The sequence below is a fragment of the Rhinolophus hipposideros genome (genome assembly GCF_964194185.1).
Source record: "Rhinolophus hipposideros genome assembly, chromosome: 15".
NCBI classification, from domain to species: Eukaryota; Metazoa; Chordata; class Mammalia; order Chiroptera; family Rhinolophidae; genus Rhinolophus; species Rhinolophus hipposideros.
The window spans coordinates 21,392,730-21,414,002 of record NC_138061.1 but is presented as its reverse complement, the minus strand read 5'-3'; the positions used below and the strand labels follow the sequence as shown (position 1 = coordinate 21,414,002).

The 21,273-nt window shown below is 40.0% G+C and overlaps 1 protein-coding gene across 6 annotated transcripts in view; it reads right to left on the bottom strand.

The window, feature by feature from the left end:
• Positions 1 to 3,575: 3,575 nt before the first annotated feature.
• STN1 (STN1 subunit of CST complex) overlaps positions 3,576 to 21,273 on the bottom strand; it is a 37,982-nt gene continuing 20,284 nt past the window's right edge. For 5 of the 6 annotated variants that reach the window (XM_081073577.1, XM_081073575.1, XM_081073573.1 and 2 more), the window contains exons 8-10: positions 19,625 to 19,744; positions 17,026 to 17,098; positions 3,590 to 4,368 (exon numbers count right to left, since the gene is read on the bottom strand). In XM_081073577.1, the coding sequence (XP_080929703.1) occupies positions 4,211 to 4,368; positions 17,026 to 17,098; positions 19,625 to 19,744 (351 nt within the window). In that variant the 3' untranslated portion in view covers positions 3,590 to 4,210. Of the gene's footprint in view, positions 4,369 to 17,025; positions 17,099 to 19,624; positions 19,745 to 21,273 lie in introns of all 6 variants that reach the window. The other variant, XM_081073576.1, reaches the window with a different exon arrangement.

Genomic DNA, 21,273 nt, shown 5'->3' with positions numbered 1-21,273 from the left:
AAAAGTTCAATAAAAATAGGCTGCATTAAAAAATAATCTGGAGTATATAAAACCTTATTTATGTGGGGTTTGGGCTCCCATTTAGAGCGTCCACCAGGAGACTATCAAGCAAATAAAAACTCTACTGCTAGGTTCCTTGTCTACAGGCTTCATTTCCCTTCAAGATGGCCCCACTTTTCTCCCGGGACCCGCTACTGGCTTCTCTAACAAGCCTCATCATGGCCGTTGAGTTTGGCCGTCTGCTTCTCATAAATTTAGTAAGGAAACAGCGAGATGCTTCTTTGGGACAATTGCTGTAGAGGTCACTTGTAGAGAAGAAACCACACCAGTAAGAAAGTGTGGCTGTTTTCTCCAATGGAAAATTACAGGTTTGCTTGGTTGCAATCCTTGGCACTAAGTCTTGGGTTCCTCAACACCGAATAGGCTTCTTTCCACTTGGTTTTCTCCCAGCCAGTGTCTTGGCACACTATCAGAGGGGAACATAATTAAAAAGAAGTGTCTTATAGGGATGAGAAGCACTGCTCGCTTACCAGATGGGGAGAATCATGGATCTTCAAAGAAATCCTTAACCAGACAGTAGCACTATTTGTCTTCATGCTTACGTAAACTCTATGCACTGTTCACACCTCCTGAAACATGTGCATGCTGAGAAATGGAATGCATGCTCAATTTCCCTCTTCAGAGGAACCCTTTGGTGGCTCTTGGGTACACGAGCAATGACCCAACTGTAGTTAGCCCCAGAGAATCTTCCCAGAGCTTCCCTCATCTTCTCATAGTTCTTATGTTGCAGTGAGATATAAGGGCCATCTTATTCTTAGTTCACTCATGATTCAGGTTATGTAAGTGTGGGGAGGGGAGTAAGAAACAGCTTTATTATTTTTGTGACCCTTGCAAATTGTAAACATATCAAAGTATAGTTAGAAAGCATCGGACATCTCGCCTTTCTGAAGCAACAAGTGTTATCACTCTGGTGAGCATTTCTAGTGATCTTTGTTTGATGTGTATAGTTATTCATATAGCATGCCTCAAATATATTTGTGAGCATAGTGTTAATTGGTATTCATCCAGAAGCTGACCTTAAACAAGGATCGGAAAGGAAGCAATTCATTTAGGAGGTGCAGCATATAGTAATGGGAAGTGGAGACGTGAGAGGGCACGGCAGCCAATGCAGGGTGGCTATTAGCTGCTAGTGTGTGTGGATGGAGCTTAATCCCACGGAGAAACTCTGGGAAATGGTGTAGAATATGTGATAGGTCATTTGAAGGGCAAGGGAACTGAAGCACTTCTACCCCAGGTCCCACTGGCTGAGGCTGCTCCCAGGAAGTGGTCATTCTGAGCATCTCCAGCCTGAATGGCCTTCTAAGACATCGGACAAAGCCCCCAGGAAAGACAGGACGATATTAGCAGGTGGAGGGCAGCCAGACACATATAAAAATGGTATTGCTCGAAAGATGTGCCAGGCACTGTTATAGGTACTGGGGACACAGGCAGAAACAAAAGAGTCCTGCCCTCATGGAACATTCCTTCTGTTGGGAAAACAGATAATAAACAGGGCAAGCAAGCAACACGGAGTGTGTTACAGAGTGACCAGTACTGAGGAGTTCTGGGGAGGAAGAGGAGGCTGGTTTCAATTAGCAAATCAGGGCAGGTGTCACTGAGAAGCTGACACTCAAGTAAAGACCCCGAGGTGGGAGGGGGAAGGTCATCATGTGGTTATCTGCTGAGGGCAGTCCAGGCAGAGGACACAGCAACCACAGGCCCTCAAGTTTGAACAGGATCACTGTGGCTGCTGTGCTGAGAATGAACAGAGGCAAAGGCATAAGCAGGGAGCAGTGAGGGGACAGCTGCAGCACTCCAGGTAGTGGCAGTGGAGTGAGAAGCGTTCGAGTTTAGAAATGATTCTGAAGGGAGAGCCAACGTAATTTGTGGGCATACTGGATGCGGAATGTGAGAGAAAGAAAGAAGTCATCGGGTTTGACCTGAGCAACTGGAAAAATGGAGCTGCCTTTTCTTGAATCAGGGAAAACTTCAGAAGGAGCAAGTTTGGGGCCAGGGGTAATTGGGAGCCTGGCCTTTTGACACATAAGTTTGTGATGTCTGTTAGACACCTAAGTGGAGATGTCAGCAGGAAGTTAAATGTAGGGGTTTGGTGTTCAGTAGACGTCCAAACTGGATATAAACTGGGGAGTTTGTCAGCATATAGATGGTCAGAGCCACGAGACTGGCTGAGATCTCCAAGGGAGGAAGCTAGATAGAAAAGGGGTCTGGGAAGACCCCTCAGGGAAATGGAGGACAGAGCAAAGGAAACTGAGAAAGAGCACCCAGAGGGTGGTGTCCTGAAAGCCAAGGGCAGAAAGTATTTTTAGAAGGGGGGATGGTGATCAACTGTATGTAAGTGCATACATGTGCTACATTTATACAGATGTATGTACAGAAACACACTCTCTCTTCAGATGTATACAAACACACAGGAAGTTTTAGATCAATAGTAACATACTACACAAACAGATCTGCAACTTGATTTTCTTCCCACTAAATCTATTGGGAATATTCCTCCATGGCAACAGTATCTGTCTGCCCCATCATCTTAACAGCTGCATAGTATTTCACCGTGTACATGTATCATAAATAATTTTTCCCTATATTTTCCCCAATTATAGAATTCCAAATGACATAGCAGTAGGAATCTTGTGCATTCATCCTTTCACACCTGTGTGTGATCATCTCCCTGGGATAAACCCTAGAAGCTGGGGTTGCTGTGTGCATAAAGGTATGCACTTTGAATGGTCTGATTCCAGACTCTTACCTGGGTAGCTCCAATAATCTGAGATGCGTTCAACATTTGACCTGTATTCAACATCACTGACCTTAAGTGATGTTGAAGGTCACTGGAATGTCTTTCCAGGTAAACCCTATTCTACAGGTACTTTTCAGAACACAGGACATAGGGCAGCTATCTGGGTAATTGCTGTTAGAAATAGGTCAGAGATTTGGGTCAAGTCAGAAAAAAAGTCCATGACAGGAAGCATTCTGTTGGTACTAACCCTCAGCCTGACATATGGAGGTGAAGCCAACTTCTGAGTATAAATAAACCCATTCCATTTCAACGTAGAGCAGAACAACTCTCCTGACCAACAGGCTCTTCAGCCGAGCCACTAAGAGCTTATTATGTCAAGAGCAAATGCAGCAGATGAAGGCAGATGTGCCTTTTGTGAAATGACTGTAATTAACTCCAAATCTTTCTCCACGCTTTACTTTTGCTAGCTGGATTTGTCATCTTGCTGTTAGAACAAGCTTACTACATGACTCAGATTTTTTTCCCTTTACCTCGTCATTCCGAGAAGTTTGCCTCCATCACCTGTCTGGGCACATACAGAGACTTTTTTGGATGATGTCAGGAGGTCTTGCATATTCAATGGTAACCTTGAAAGTAATATCTACCACCGCCAGACAATTGGCTGAAAGCCTCTGGGAACTTCAGGGGATCAAAGGACAACATATTTAGTCACGCATGTCCTCAAGTGCAGGGAAATGTATTGAGACATCTTTCAATTCAGAAGGAAAATAAGGAAATTGATAAACACAAAGTCGTGCCTTGGATCCATTTATTCCCATCTCTGGGTAGGTCTGTAAACAGCATTTCACCCAGGACTCATGACCCACCACTGGTGCTTGACCATTGGAAATCATAGGTCAGCAACAGTCACCTAGGAAGAGCTGGTCCCCTATGCTGGGCTCTTAACCATCAAGACAGGCCCATAAGACTGTTCCTGATAGCCTCAAGTTTTAAAAAGTGTTAGATCTGTGCGATCTGGCTGTATGCTCTTTGGTTCTTGCAGTTCATGGGCTGTACCATGTGATGTGCCTCGATAAAGCCTCATCCACACACACCGCTTCAGCCACTAACAGTGTCTCCTCTTCTTCTGCTGCAGGAACGATGCCCAGTCCAGTCAGGAGATCAACGGGGAGGGTTTTCTTGTATGTTGTGGCTAAGATAAAAGTCATTTTATCCCAAGGATACAGCATGTAGAAGGAAGCCTACGGAATTCATGCCAAATTCTATTCCTCAAACAACCACATTTCATAGTTGATTATGATTATAGTTGATTATTGCCTCCAGACCCATAAGCGTCTGCATGTTTCAAATCAGAGCCTGGGAGTGAACACCACTTGGCCTTTCTCCTTGGCCTGGCCTGCCCGTGGCCTGTCCTCAGAACGCTACATAGTAGTGTTCCATTGTGCTGATGATGTCACTCTGGTCCTCCAGGAGCTCCAGCACCTGCTGCAGCACAGGCTCACTCAGGCCCTGGCTAAGGCTCAGGCGAGCACAGGCCAAGATGTGTTGGAAGTGGCAGCCCTTTTCCGCGTCTGCAAGAAAAAGGCAGTTGTCTAAGCTTAGGCACACCCGTCAGACCCTCCTCTCTCCTTTGTCCTTTCCCTCTAAAGGGAAGCTCTTCTCCATATCTGCTGAATCAGAACCTGCATCTTAGTAAGATCTCCACTTGCTTCTTCTGCACACTAAAGTTGGAGATGCACTAGTGTAGATTATCAGCAAAATAAAATAAAAATACCCGTTCTCAGGCCTGTTATTTCACCACAGTGACATGGACCCACTGCTCAGGGACTCACTTCAACCTTCAAGGACCCCTAGTCAATAATTTAATATCAATAATCTAATATAGTTTTAGTAATTGATCATCTTTTTCCGCCAATGAAATTACATGTCTAAGTGGGTGCATTCATGTTGAATTCTTAGCTTCCCCAGTGGAAGATCTCTTGAGGTGGACAGTGGAGCCGGTTTACCTCCATATTCTTTCCCATAAGGCCTGATTGACAGGACAGCCATGGTGAAGAAGGAAGTTCTACCTGTGGCCTGTTCTCATTCCTCTCTGCTTCCAGGAAGTCTTGTCTGTGATGGCTGTGTTCTAAAAACTTCTAACCCTCTACCCAAAAGTAAGACCATTTGGTATACAGTGATGAAAGCTCAGGGTTAGTAACCTCTTTCCTAGTTGAAATCAATGATTTAGAGTAGTGGCGTGCACACTGAAGTTGTGACAAATAGAGGATCATGAAATCAGTTTAGTGGGTTGTGATCAATATTCTTTTTCTTACCAAATAGATTAAGACAGACTAAAATAGAAAATCACAGGAGGCACTGCATTGTAGGTAGGATAAGTCTTATTTTGTGAAACTTTATTTCTATGTATGTGATTTATAGCTATATCTGTATCTAGCTATCTATCTAATGTATTATAATTATAGAATTTATTGGATCATGATGTAAAATACATTTGTAACTTTGCGTCAAAGTCAAACTGCACTACTGAAAACAAATCTTTCCTAGTTATCACTTTAAAGCCCCACAGCAGGGCCAGGCTTGGCTTCTCATGCTCCACAGTCACTGAATGTTGTTTTCAGATGATAAAATGTTTTAGGCTCCAGGAAGGTGCTCAAAGAGGTACGGTGGTGTTGGGCAAAGCATGGCTTGGCAGTCAGTACACCTTTGTGGCTTTGGGCAAGTCATAGTATTTTCAAGCTTCAGTTTTCTCACCTATGGAGAGGGAGGCTGGGGAGGAAGGGGGCACCTACCTGTGAGGTTCTTTGCAGCTCTAAGTGTCACAGACTATCACAGGCAGCCAGTCTTGGGCTAACAAAGACTTGCTAAATTCTGACCTCTAGTGGTTCTGTCAACTCATTATTCCTCCCAGTTGGGATTACTGTTGAAAAACGCCACCTCCACTGTCTCCACATTTCCAGTCTGTTTCTTCAATATTCATTCAGTAAAGATTTCCTGACCACCTACTATGTGTATAGCACTGAGTAAGGAGGAGCAGATAGAGAGTACTGAGTAAGGAGGACTTACTCCTTATATATAGCACTGCGTAAGGAGGAACAGATGGAGAGCTGACTCTGGAGTCCAACAGACATGAATTCAATTCTGGACTCTATGACTAGGGCAAAGTGGTTCATATCTCAGTCAGTTTTCTCATCTGTAAAATGGGAACAAAATCACTTAATTCACCAGTGGTTGTGTGGATGAATGGAGACCCATGGTAGGTGCTTCTTATATGGGGAATTACTATAATTCTATCATCATAAACATAACCTAAGAAGATGTACATAACCTAGTTCCTATGCTAACGAAGCTTCAACTTGTCCTGAGAAGAAGAGTTGATGACAGAGGGTGGAGAAGAACTCCAACTAAACTGGGCCTGCACACAGCAGAGGGAGCACCAGGAATTTCAGCACTGCTTGTCTTTTAATCTTCGTTCTTGTAAAGCTGGGATGCTCATGCTCAGGGCTCAAGATGACTTACAGGCATATGTGGGGCCCTTAGCAACGATGTTGGCAAAGGCCTTAAACTATTTCTTCAGAAAGGCCATTTGGCTGTCAGAGTCATCTGTTCACAAAGTAGCCTTCCAGTTACATGGAGAGAAGGGTTGGTATTAGTTCTTTAAATATTTGGTAGAATTCACCAGTGAAGTCATCAGGTCCAGGGCTTTCCTCTGTTGGGAGACTTTTAACTACCAGTTGAATCTCTTTACACATAGTAGGTGCTATACACATAGTAGGTGGTCAGGAAATCTTTACTGAATGAATATTGAAGAAACAGACTGGAAATGTGGAGACAGTGGAGGTGGCGTTTTTCAACAGTAATCCCAACTGGGAGGAATAATGAGTTGACAGAACCACTAGAGGTCAGAATTTAGCAAGTCTTTGTTAGCCCAAGACTGGCTGCCTGTGATAGTCTCTGACCCTTTGTATTTCTTTGTGATCTAGTGTTGGTAGGTTTTGTGTTTCTAGGAATTTGTCCATTTCATCTGGTAATCCAATTTGTTGGCATGCAGTTGTTCACAGTATTCTCTTACAGTCCTTTCTTATTTCTATAGAAATAGTACTAATGTCCTCATTTTCATTTCTGATTTTAGCAACTTGATTTTTCTTTTTCTTTTAGCCCATCTAGCCAAAGGCTTGTGATTAGCATTCTTTTTCCTTACCAAACAGATTAAAATAGAAAATTACAGAATGTACTTGCATTATAGGTAGGATATAAGTCAATTTTTTTGATTTTTTCAAAGAACAAATTTTTGGTTTCATTGATTTTTCTCTATTGTTTTTTTTTCTATTCTCTGTTTCATTTATCTTTGCTCTAATCTTTATTATTTCCTTCTTTCTGCTAGTTTTGGATTTAGTTTGTTCTTCTTTCTCTAGCCTTAAATTGTAAAGCTAGTTTGTTGATTTGAGGTCTTTCTTGTTTTTTAATATGTTTATAGCTATGAAGTTCACCTAAGCACCACTTTTGCTGTGTCCCATAAGTTTTGGTATGTTATGTTTTTGTTTTCAATCATCTCTAAGTATTCTCTGATTTCCCTTGTGATTTTTTTCTTTGATCTATTACTTGTCTAAGAATGTGTTGTTCATCAATTCAACAAAAGGACATAAACACTAGTAAACATCTATGCACCCAACACAGGAGCATCTAAGTATATAATACAAACACTGAATGATGTAAAGGGAGAAATCGATAGTAACACAATCATAGTAGAGGACTTATATGCTCCACTGACACCAATGAACAGATCTTCCCGACAGAAAATCAACAAGGAAACAACAACCTCAAATAACACACTAGACCAGATGGACTTAATTGATATTTTTAGAGCCTTTCACCCCAGAGCAGTAGACTATAGATCATTTTCAAGAGCACATGGAACGTTTTCCAAGATAGACCACGTTAGGCCATAAAACAAGTCTCAATAAATTTAATAAGACTGAAATTATATCAAGTGTCTTCTCTAATCACAATGGTATGAAACTAGAAATAAATTACAAGAAAAAAACTGAAAAACACGTAAACACTTGGAGGTTAAATAACATGCTACTAAATAAGGAATGGAACAACAATGAGCTCAAGGAAGAAATCAAAAGATACCTTGAGACAAATGAAAATGAAAACACAATGACCCCAAAACTATGGGGCACAGTAAAAGCAGTCCTAAGAGGGAAATTCATAGCAATGCAGAAACAAGAAAAATCTCAAACAATCCAACTTTACACTTAAGGAAAAAGAACAGCAAACAAAGTCCAAAGTGAGTACAAGGAAGGAAATAATAAAGATCAGAGCAGAAATAATTGAAATACAGGCTAAAAAAAATACAAAAGATCAATGAAACCAAGAGCTGGTTTTTTGAAAAGATAAACAATATTGACAAACCCTTAACAAGACTCATCAAGAAAAAAAGAGAGAGGACTCAAATAAATAAAATCAGAAATGAAAGAGAAGAGACAAGGGCCCCCACAGAAGTACAAAAAATTTTAAGAAAATGTGCAACTGTATGCCAACAAATTGGACAATCTGGAAGAAATGGATACATTCCTAGAGCATACAATCTTCCAAGGCTGAATCAGGAAGAAACAGAATATCTGAACAGACTAATTACAGTTAACAAAATCCAGTTATCTGCAAGCTCCCAACAAACATAAGTCTTGGACCAGATGGCTTCACAGGTGAATTTTACCAAACATTCAAAAAAAAAATGAACACCTATTATTCTCAAACTATTTCAAAAAATTCAAGAGAAGGGAAGGCTCCCAAGCTCATTTTATGAGGTCACCATTACCCTGATTCCAAAACCAGACAAAGACATTACAAAAAAAGAAAACTATAGGTCGATATCCCTGATGAACATAGATTTAAAAATTCTCAACAAAATCTTAGCAAACTGAATTCAGCAATACATTAAAATGATTAAGTGGGATTCATTCTTAGTATGCAAGGTTGGTTCAATATCCGCAAATCAATTAATGTGATACACCACATAAACAGAATGAAAAATAAAAATCATATGGTGATACCAGTAGATGTAGAAAAAGCATATGACAGAATCCAGTTATGATAAACACTCTCAGCAAAGTGGGACTAGATGGAACATTTCTCAATATAATAAAGGCCATATACGACAAACCCACAGCTAATATCACACTCAATGGAGAAAAGCTAAAAGCATTCTCTTTAAGATCAGGAACAAGGCAAAGATGCCCACTTCCACCACTTTTATTCAACATAGCTCTGGAAGTCCTTGGCACAGCAATCAGACAAGAAAAAGAAATAAAAAGCATCCAAATGGGAAAGGAAGAATTAAAACTGTCATTATTTGCAAATGACATACATACTGTATAGAAAGAACCCCAAAGATTTCACAAAAAAACTATCAGAACTGATAAATGAATTTAGTAAAGTAGCAGGATACAAAATTAACATTCAGAAATTCATTGCATTTTCATATACCAATAACAAACTACCAGAAAGAGAAATTAAGAAAACAACCCCATTTACAATTGCATAAAAATAAAAAACACAAAAAAACTTAGGAATAAATTTAATCAAGGAAATAAAAGACCCGTACTCAGAAAATTTTAAGACATTGAAAAGAGAAATTAAAGAAGATACAAATAAATGGAAGCACATACCATGGTCATGGATAGGAAGAATTAATATAGTTAAAATGTCCGTACTACCTAAAGCAATCTATAGATTCAATGCAATCCTTATCAAAATACCAATGGCATTTTTCACAGAACTAGAATAAATAATCCTAAAATTTATATGGAACCATAAAACAAGACCCTGAATAGCCACAGCAATCTTGAGAAAGAAGAACAAAGCTAGAGGTATCACACTACTTGATATCAAACTATACTACAAGGCCACAGTAATCAAAACAGCATTGTACTAGCACAAAAACAGACACATAGATCAATGGAACAGAATAGAGAGCCCAGAAATAAATCCATACCTATATGGTCTATGATAAAGGAAACAAAAATATACATTGGGATACAGGCAGTCTACTCAATAAATGGTGCTGGGAAAACTGGACAGATACATGCAAAAAAATTAAACTGGACCACCTTCTTACTCCACATAAAAGAATAAACTCAGAATGGATTAAAGACTTAAATGTTAGACCCCAAACCATAAAACTGTAAGAAAACATAGGCAGTAAACTCTCAGACATTATCCTTAGTAATATTTTTACTGATATATCTCACTGGGCAAGGGAAACAAGAGAAAAAAATAAACAAATGGGACTACACCAAACTAAAGTTTTTGCACAGCAAAGGAAACCACCAACAAAGCAAAAAGACATCCTACTGAATAGAAGATATTTGCCAATGATATGTCTGATCAGGGGTTAAAATTTATAAAAGAACTCATACAACTCAACACTAAAAAAACCAAACAATCCAATTAACAAATGGGCAGAGGACCTGAAGAGACATTTCTCCAAAGAGGACATACAGATGGCCAATAGACATATGAAAAGATGCTCAATGCCACTAATCAGAGAAATGCAAATAAAAACCTCACACCTGTCAGAAAGGCGTTCATCAATAAATCAAAAAACAAAAAGTTTTGGTAAGGATGTGGAGAAAAGGAAACCCTTGTGCTCTGTTAGTGGGACTTTAAGTTGGTGTAGCCATTATGGAAAACAGTTTGGAGGTTCTTCAAAAAATTAAAAACAGAACTACCTTATGACCCAGCAATTCCACTCCAGGGTATTTACCCAAAGAAATCCAAAACACTAATTTGGAAAGATATATATACTCCTCTGCCCACTGCAGCACTATTTACAACAGCCAAGATATGGAAACAACCGAAATGTCCATCAATAGACAATTGGATAAGAATGAAAGCTTATCATTTGCAACAACATGGCTGGACCTAGAGGATATTATACTAAGTGTAGTAAGTCGGACTAAGAAAAACAAATACCATATGATCTCACTTATATGTGGAATCTAAAGAACAGGTAAAACAGAAATAGACTCATAGATACAGAGCACAAACTGATGGTTGCTAGATGGGAGGGCAGTGGGGATGGGTAAAACAGATAAAAGGATTAGGAAATACAAATTGGTAGTCACAAAATAGTTTTGGGGATGTGAAATATGATATGGGGAATATAGTCAATAATGTTGTAAAAACTATTATGGTGTCAGATGGTACTAGAGTTATCAGGGGGAATCACTTCTTAAATTATATAAATGCCTAACCACTGTGCTATACACCTGAAACTAATATAATATTGAATGTCAACTATAATTTTAAAACGACAGTCATGGGGATATATAGTATAGCATAGGAAATATAGTCAATAATATTGTAATAACTATGTACAGTGTCAGATGGGTAATGGAATTATTGGGGTTATCACTTTGTGAGGAATATAAATGTCTAATCACTATGTTGTTTTGTACACCTGAAACTAAAAAGAAAAAAAATGTTAATTTCCACAAATTTGTGAATTTTCCAATGTTACTTCTGTTATTGACTTCTAACTTCATCCCACTGTGGTCAGAAAAAATACTTTGTATGGTATCTACCTCTACAAATCTATTGAGACTTAATTAGTGGCCTAACATATAGCCTATCCTGGAAAATGTCCCATGTACACTTGAGAAGAATGTGCATTTTGTTGCTATTGGGTAGTGTTTGTATATGTTTGTTAGATGTAGCTGATTTACTGTGTTAATTTCTCAATTTCCTTCCTTATCTGCTTTCTGCTTGTTCTATCCATTATAGAGAACGGGGTACCGAAATGTCCAACTATTATTGTAGAACTGTCTATTTCTCCCTTCAATCCTGCCAATTTTTTTCTTCATATATTTTGATGGTCTGTCATTAGGTACATAAATGTTTATAATTGCTGTATCTTCTTGGTGTAGTGAACCTTTTATTAATGCACAATGTTCTCATCTCCTGTGAGTTTTTAAATTTAAAGTCTATTTTGTCTGATATTAGCACAGGCACCCCTGCTCCCTTTTGGTACTATTTGCATAGGATATCTTTTTCATTCTTTCACTTTCGATTGATTTGTGTCTTTAGATCTAAAGTGAGTCTCTGATAGACTGCATATGGTTGGATTGTTTTTTTTATCCCTTCTGCCATTTTCTGTCTTTTGATTGGTTTATATTTAAAGTAATTACTGGGGCAGCTGGATGTCTCAGTTGGTTAGAGTGCGAGCTCTCAACAATGAGGTTGCCAGTTCAATTTCCACATGGGATGGTGGGCTGCACCCCCTGAAACTAAGATTGAAAACGGTGACTGGACTTGAAGCTGAGCTGTGTCCTCCACAACTAGATTGAAGAACAACAACTTGGAGCTGATGGGCCCTGGAAAGGCACTGTTCCCCAATATTCCCCAATAAAAAATTTAAAGTAATTATTGATAAGGGGAAACTTACTTCTGTTATTTTGCTATTTGTCTTCTATATGTCTTATAGCTTTTTGTCCTTCACCTCCTGCATGACTGTCTTCTTTTGTATTTAGTTAATGTTTTGTAGTGAAATATTTAAATTCCTTTCTCATTTCCTTTTGTATATATTTTCTAGCTATTTTCTTTTTGGTTACCATGGGGATTACTATTAACATCCTAAAGTTGTAACACTCAAATTTGAATTTATTCCAGCTTAACTTCGATTAACATACCAAAACTCTGCTCCTTTACAGCAGTTCTATTCCATCCCCTTTCAGTTGATGATGTCACAAATTACATCTTTATATATTATGTGCCCAAGAACATAAACTAATAATTCTTTTCAATGTATTAATCTCTTACATCATATAGAAAACGAAAAATGGAGTTACAAACTATTGTTACAATAATACTAGCTTTTATACTTGCCCAAGTATTTACCTTTATTGAGATCTTTATTTCCTCAGATGGCTTGGAGTTACTGTTCAGTGTCTTTTCATTTCACCCTGCCAGAATTCCTTGAGTATTTCTTGCAGGGAAGATCTAGTGGTAACAAACTCCCTCAGATTTTGTTTATTGTGAAATATCTTGATTTCTCCCTCACTTTTTTTTTTTTTTTAAAGGAGGGCGCAGCTCACAGTGTCCCATGTGGGGATCGAACTGGCAACCTTGGTGTTATCAGCACCACACTCTAACCAACTGAGCTCACTGGCCACCCTCTCCCTCACTTTTGAAGGACAGCTTTACTGGCTATAGGATCTTGGCTTACATTTTTTTTTCTTTAGCACTTTGACTGTATCAGCCCACTGCCTCTGGCCTCCAAAGTTTCTGATGAGAAACCTGCTGCTAATCTTATTGATGACCCCTTTGTACCTGACAAGTTGTTTCTCTCTTGCTGCTTGCTGCTTTCAAGATTCTCTCTTTGACTTTCAAAAGTTTGATTATATATAATGTGTCGTGGTGTGTCTTTTTGAGTTCATCGACCTTCTTGGATATTTATATTTATGTCTTTCATCAAATTAGGGAAGTTTTCAGCCATTATTTCTTCAAATATTCTCTCTGCCCCTTTCTCTCTTCACCTTCTGGGACTCCCACAATGCCTATGTTGGTCCACCATTGGTCCCTTAGGCTCTGTTTATTTTTCTTCAACTGCAAGTTTCTTCTTTCTTCTGCCTGTCCAAATCTGCCTTTGAATCACTTCTACTAAATTCTTCATTTCAGTTATTGTACTTTTTGGCTCCAGAATTTTAATTTTTGGTTTCTTTTTAAGTTTTCTATACCTTTATTTGATATTTTCATGTTTGTTTTCTTAACTTTCTCTACATCTTCCTTTAGTTGAACATTTTTAAGACAGTTGTTTTATAGTCTTTGTCTAGTATATCTGATATTAGGTCTTTTTGGGGGACAGTTTCTGTTGATATATATTTTTTCCCTTTGAATGGGCTATACTTTCTGGTTTCTTTGTTTGTCTTGTGACTTTCTTAGTTGAAAACTGGATATTTGAATCTAATAATGTGGTTATTCTGGAGATCAGATTCTCCCCCTTCCCTAGGGTTTACTGTATTCTGTTATAGGTTTTTATTTGTTTGTTTGTTTGTTTTAATTGTTGTAGGCTATCTCTGTGTCAAGGAGGTAAACTTAAGGTCTTCTCAGGTCTTTTTCTGAGCCAGCACCTTTCTCTGGGCATGTGTCATCATTTTGTCATTTCTCCTCTAAATGCAGTTGCTTTTGAATGTACTAGTCTTTCTTTTCTGGCTCCCAAAAAGGGGAAAACACAATAATAAAGGCGGTATAAGAAGGACATCAGTACTTTAAAATCCCTATGAAGTGACTACACTGTTGGGGAAGCGACTTGCAACAGCAGGGCAAGATGTAACAAAAATGGTTACCCACCTCTTTGTCTGCAACTCTGTACTCAGAAGTAGCAATCAGAAATCTGAGCACAGATTCCTGATATTTGGAGGACAGGGTTAATTTTGCCCACTCTAGCTCCTGTAAGTTCTGTGCAAGCTGCTCCAGGAACAAGTGTACAGCTGCCCACCACATGGCTGGGGACAGGGATGGGTAGCTGTTACTAAGAGCTGCAAATCAGCTGAAACTAACCCCAATTTACTGTCCAAGCTTTTCCCTGGAAGTTGGAAACCTTCAATAGACTTCAGAGTTCCAAAATAGTTACATCAGACAGATGTGATGGTTGCCTAAGTGGAAAGACAGATTCCTGGTGCTTCCTAATCTGCCATTTTCCTAATAGTTTTATAAAACACCAATTTATTTAATCCTCATAACAATTTATCATGTAGGTAATATTATTATCCCCATTTTACATATAAAGAAACTGAGGCACAGACTTACTCAAGGTCACATAGCTGCAAAGTGGCAGAGGTGGGATTCAAACCCAGGCAAGGTGACCCTAGGGCCCAGCTCTTTACAACTATGCCACACTGCCCATCTTTAGATAAGCGTGCTATCAGTGCTTTATGGACCTAAACAGGCCTCATATTTACAGTCCTTTTATTACTGTAGGTTTAACCTTTGCTGAAATACTCATAAATGACTAACGATTTTAAGTTCTCCCATCAATCATCCTGACAAGGAAAAACTCCAATGCTATATTTTGTATGCAAGGTTACAAACAAACTAAAGGTCCAGTAGGAATGGTTAAATAAGTGGTTGAATATCTATTTATACATATAATGCAATACTGTACAACTATTAAAAAGTCTGAGGCACTTTTATACGCACTGTTGCTGAATGACCTCTAGAAGCCAATGTTAGATTTAAAACACAAGGCATGAGACACTGAGTATTGTATGCTAACTTTTACGTGTGCTTTTTATAAAGAATAAATAATACAAATATAGTTGTAAGTACATGTAACATCTCTAAAAGGATATGCAGGAAACCAGTAACAACCACTGCCTTTGGAAAGGGGAACACAGAGCTTGGGGTTCAGCACTAGAAGGGAGTCTGACTTTTTGGCACGTATTTCTACACTGTTTGACTTTTTATCACGTACGTATATTGTTATTCAAAACATTTTTTTTTTATATCATATCATAGCTATTTCTTGTGAAAAGGAGTTGTTGCAGTAGACTCCCAGACAGCCCCTATAAGGTATTTTTATTGGCATTCTCAGTTATTTAAGCTCCAGGATTCAGCTTCTGGGAGTTTAAGTCCCTGTAAGGTTTTTTTATTGATATGCTCTGTTATTTAAGCTCCAGGATTCAGCTTCTGGGAGTTTACTAGTTCCAGGGAATTGGTTTATGGCTTTTAGAGGCTCCCCTTTATAGACTGAGTGACAGAGACTATCTGCCTTGACACACACACTCACCAAGCAAGAGCTGGCCTAGAAGTGGATTAGAAGTTGGATTAGAAGTGGATATAAAACTGCCATTTTACAGGCCCTCAGGTTGCCGAGGCTATTTGGTTCTCCTAAGAAATGAAGTGTAAATTCCTTTTATTTGCTTCAGTAGGCCCTCGGATTATTTCAATCCATGCTATTCATAATGCAGATCCCAATAAGTACCTGGCCAGGTGGTGTGGACTAAGATGAGTGCAGGAATGTTACACAGGGAGCAATCTCTCATCCCTTTTTGGCAGAGAAATCCCACATTTCACCTCTTAAAAGCTCCTTAAATTGTGGACAGAGGTTTTTCCGTCCAACTAAAGGATACTTGTTCTTATTGTTGTGAATGCAGTGAACAACAGCCAGACACCCTGCATTAAAATAATAGGTTGCTTTCAGTTTAATATCTGGGCTCTGACCTCATCGGTTCTTAGTGGCTAAGTATAACTGCATACCAGAGACACCAGGGATGGAGACCTAAGTCAGCCTACCGGTGACTTAGCCTGGAATAGGTCCAGGCCCCGGGGATGTATGGGCTGAAAGGACTGGAGGTGGGTTTCTCTGGAGAGAAAGAAAGCAGCATGAGGAGACTTGTGGTCATTAACAAGCCTTTCCACTTTTCTTTTAATGCCATTTTTTGACATATACCAACATTTGTTATTAGCCTGTTTGCAAATGGTAGACATTGAAAAGTCACTTTTAAGACTGATCAGCGTACACAGGATTTAAAGATAGGGCTAATGCTTTCTTCTCTTTCTAACTAATGGTAATGGAAAATGGTAATGTCAGACTATCTCCAGTTTGAATTTCTAACCACTAGGGGCTGACCTAACTCCACTAAAACCAACTATTTTCTAAACCATTTCTTTTGCAAATTACCAGGTTCCAAGATAACTTAATTACACTGTTCATAAACTGTAATGTCTAGAACCATTCCTCCCAACATTGAAGGCCTTGATGTCAAAAGAGGAAAATTTCAGGTTTGGGTTCAAGGATAAGGGGCAAGAGCAGAATCAGAAGTGACACAAATCAGAGAGACCATGAGAACCAGAAGGACATCGAAAAGTTCTAGCCCAGTGGCTTACCTCACTGTATCAGAATCACCTGAGGGGCTCACCTGTCATGCCTTTACCCCATGTCCTCATGAATCAGAATCGCTATGGGTGGGACCTGAACACCATATGTTCAAAAAACCTCCGAGGTTTAATCTTACGTATAGTGATGGTTAGAACAACTGTGCGAGCCTAATGCTCACTTCAGAAAGGAGGAACCTGAGGCTTTGAGATGGCAGATGTGTTAGTCAGCCACACTTCCAAGTCACTTGTGGAGAAATCCCCGATCTCCTGACTCTCTATTCAGTGCTCTCTGGGAGGGAACCTCCCATTCCAATGCATCAGGACACATGCCTTATACCACTTACGGTTTGGTTTCTGGCAGTCTTCTTGAATGATACGATGGATCTTTCTGTGCAGTTCTTTGTCTTCTCTGGTCACCTAAATAGGAAAAAAAGTTTGAGAGAGTGTTATGAAGATTGTGTCATCCAGACTCCCAAATTAGTATTTAGAATAGTTGCTAAAGATTTCATAACAATCATCATCCCTGCGCCAACAATGTGGGTTTTCAATACATGGCCTACTGAGAAGCTCTGTCGCTGAGCAGCTCACTGCTTCGCAGCTGACCCAGAGGCACACTCCCTCGGGCGGTGGTTCACTGGGGCCATGATGTAAAGAGAAACTGGAATACTTCAGAACTTTCTTCTGAAATATTCATAGTACATTCAGAAAATTTCTCTTATCTGTCCTAGTTTTGAGGGAGGCACAATCATAATATGTTCATAAAATTTCTCTTATTTGTTATATTTTTGGGGGAGGCACAAGTGATCCAAGTCTCTGAGCTCAACCCAGCATTCTTTCCTCTGTGCTCTGACACTGGCTTTGTGTTTCATTAGCTTTATTTTTTCTCTTAACCATGAGGAAAAACAAAATAAATAAGACGGTAAGGAAAAGCTAGCAAGAATAAATCTAGCCCATCCACTGAAAAACTCTTTGTCTTGAAAGGCGAACCTAACCTGGATCCTTTCTCAACCAGCAACCAAATGAGTCTCCCTCTATGTTCAATAGTCAATCTTATATTAAAGAAAAAGAAAGACAGACAGAAAGGAAGGAAGGAAGGAAGGAAGGAAGGAAGGAAGGAAGGAAGGAAGGAAGGGAAATAGAGGAAGAAAGGGTAAAAAGTAGCATGCAAAGACACACTTAAATCAGGAGTGCTTGTTTGATAGGACTTATAGAATGACCAGGTTTAAGAATGGAGATGCTGATAATGTCTGCCTTCTCACAAGGTTATTGTAAAGATTAAATAAGGAAACGTGGTGAGAGCTGCTGAAAGCTGGCAAGGGCTATACAAATAGAAGTACCGACATTACAGTGATAACTCTCTCCCTGAGGCCAGGCTCTCAGGAAAACAGAAACCTACAAGGTCAGGCACTGAGGTGAAAGGGGAGTGAAGTCAGAGAAAGGGGGTGGTTCTACTGAGGAAAAGACAGCTATCATTGCTTGATCACCCCATTCCAGCTCATACTGATTCACAGGAGGAAATGCCGCAGTCCTGTCATGCCTCAGTCCTGGACTGCTGCCCACGGTCCTGCTGCTCCCCAGGAAGAGCTGCTTTCTACAGACCCAGGAGGCTGACCCCAGAGCCTCTCAGGGAGAATTTTACTGGAAGTGGGTGGGTGGGTGGAAGTGCGGACGGGGTGAGCTTCTCCAACCTCACTAGAGGCAATCAACTACCACCCGTCCTCCCCATCCTGGGAAGGGGTAGACTGCACTCACCCTTATAGAGATTGGAATACCCTTTTGCAAAAGTATTCAAATTGTGTTAAAACATCTCTTAATTTTAAAAAATGCTCTAAAATGGGGAATCATTGGAGTAAATCAATATCAAGAAAATGTCCCCTATTAAGGAAAACTTCCCCTCAGGAATCCTGCTTGTAAATAAGGAGACTTGTGGGATTCCTCAGGGTTTTGATCTGTCTTCAGGAGAGTCACTCATAGCTGCAGCCAGGTCTCTGCTACTGATATCAACGGTCATGAGGAGGCCCAATGTCAGCCTGGCTCCCCCAGTATTCAAGGTAGGCAGTGAGAGGCGAACTTTTAACTCTGCAAGTATGAGACAAGCAAGCACTTGTACCCCTGTTGAGAATGTCAACTGATACAGCTTTGGGGCAATCAATCACGCTGTTAACCAAAAGCTTAGAGGACATGCCCTTCGCTCCAGCAATTTCTCTTTTAAGAATTAAGCTTACAGATATGCTTACATTAGTTCACAAAATAGTTGTGCAAAAATAGCCAGAGCAACACTACTTGTGAGAGCAAAAGTTGGAAACCCCATAAATGTCCATCAGAGAGGAAGGGTTAAAATATTTATGGCAAGTTCCCCTAACACGGAATACCACACAGATATCAAAAAGAATGAGGTAGATTTATAAATACCCACATAGAAAGATGTGGTAAGGTGCTATTTTGGTGTCAAAAAAGGTTGCTGAGCATTATTTAGAGCAGTGGTTCTCAGCTGTCCCAGGGGACACTTGGCAATGTCTGGAGACATTTTTGGTTGCCACAAGTGGGGTGCTACTACTGGCATCTAGTGGGTGAAGGACAGAGACGCTGCTAAACATCCTACAATGCAAATGACAGACCCCACAATAAAGACTCATCCGGCCCAAATAGTGCTGAGGTTGAGAAATCCTAATTAGAGAATGATCCTTTTTTCCTTTTTGGTAGAACAAAAAAAGCCAACAGAGTATATATTCTTATGTGTGCATTTGTAAATGCACAGAAAAATGTTTTGAAGGATATACTGTTAAAAGTGGTACCTTGGAGGATAAGGGCTGACTTTGACTCCTCACTTTACGTACCTCCTTAATGACTGATTTTGAAAAACAGTAAATAGGTATTCTTAAGTAATAAATACATTTGTAATTGAAGCTAAGAAGGAAAATAATTAAGTGGTAAGTCTCTTACATAGAATAGTTGATCAAAACCATCTTTCTGGTAAACGAGTCCTTTGTCCTGCAGCAGCTTGATAGCATCTTTAAATACACTATGAATTTCCTGGGAGGTGGTATCATTCTTAAAATCTGCCTGTGGGAAGGAAAAAGGGGGGGAAATGAAGGAAAGAAATAAGTCCCATCTTACAGCACCTAAGAGCAACTCCCTAGACTAACTGGTTTATGAATTCACCCTACGGGCTTTTTATGTGCTGAGTCAAAAAGATCCAGGTATGCGCCAGCCTAAGCAGGGTGGTATTTAAGAAGGACAGGGAGGTTTGCTCTGGCAGGATCATGCTTTATAACTGTTCCACACCTTCATAATGATTTCCCCCTCCTTTTTCTACCTCACCCCCCACTCTGGTTCAAGCCGTTGTTTCTAAGTCTAGTTGTGTAGGACACAGCTCCCTGGCCCACCCTGGTATTAAGCCTTGCGCTCCTTCCCAGGCTGAGGCAGTCGGTTGCCAGTCCTCAGTCGAGGAGAGCCAGCGAATGGCTCTCGCTGGCTGCCGGCCACTCATGCTGGCCACTGGCCACTCATGGCAGCACAGAGCCGCACACGGTAGCCCACGGCAGCTCATGCCGACCTCCGGCTGCTGATGGCAGCCCAGCTCCAGGGAGAGCCACTGTTCACAATCTTAGCTGTAGAGGGCGCAGCTTACTGGCCCATGTGGGAATCAAACTGGCGACCTCAGGCTTTCGGAGCACGACGCCCTAACCATCTGAGCCACCAGGCCAGCCCTCATTATGATTTTTTTGTTTAATTTGTTTAATTCAACGATATGAAATGGAAAACTCAAAGAACACAATCTTTATTTTTCTATACAAACTAAACATGGTATACAGATTAGTGCATTTTTTTCATTAAAGTTGTAGCTATATACAACCTCTTCCTAAGGACTTCAAAGAACTTTACACACAGTGAAATAAGTTGGGGATCCCAGCATATAGAAAGTATTAGAGTCTCTTTTTTTTTAAATGAAGAACAATGACAGCAAACCCCTGTGTAGAAAGAACTGTCAAAGGTGGGGCCGTGGACTGAAGGTGGACAGGCGCCTAGAGTAAAGCAAGACCACCATGTGGAAGGAACCTCAGCTGCTGTCAGTTTGCTATCTCCTCAATTTCAACATTCTTCCCTTCTGTAAGAGATGGGTCTGTCTACAAAGATCATGAAGTCATCCTATTTCTTATTCTCAAGGAAGCTAAGTTTTCAGCTTTGTCCCACTATGGTTCACTAGACTGTGCTTCTTGAGTTGGGGACTTTGCATTTCATCTTGGCCACCTCCTCCCTGGCACACAGTGGGTGACCAGTAAAACATTTATATAATGAATGGAAGTAGATATCCAACTACGGGGGAGATTTTCAGTTCATTCCTCAAACAAACTGGTGAACAATTGTCCTTCAAAGTACAGATCCATTTTTAATGTGACAGAAATTTGTCAAGGTATTAGAAAGATCAGAGCGCCAAAGAAACATAGTAAAGCTTCCAAAAAAGTGTTTGAAGGCAAAGTGAAAGGTATTTATGAAGGCTGTCTGGAGCAGCACCTAGAGATGCTAAAAAAGAGTGGGCTTGAGATTTGTTGATGACATTTCCTTCAAGTAGCAGGGACAGGAAAGAAACC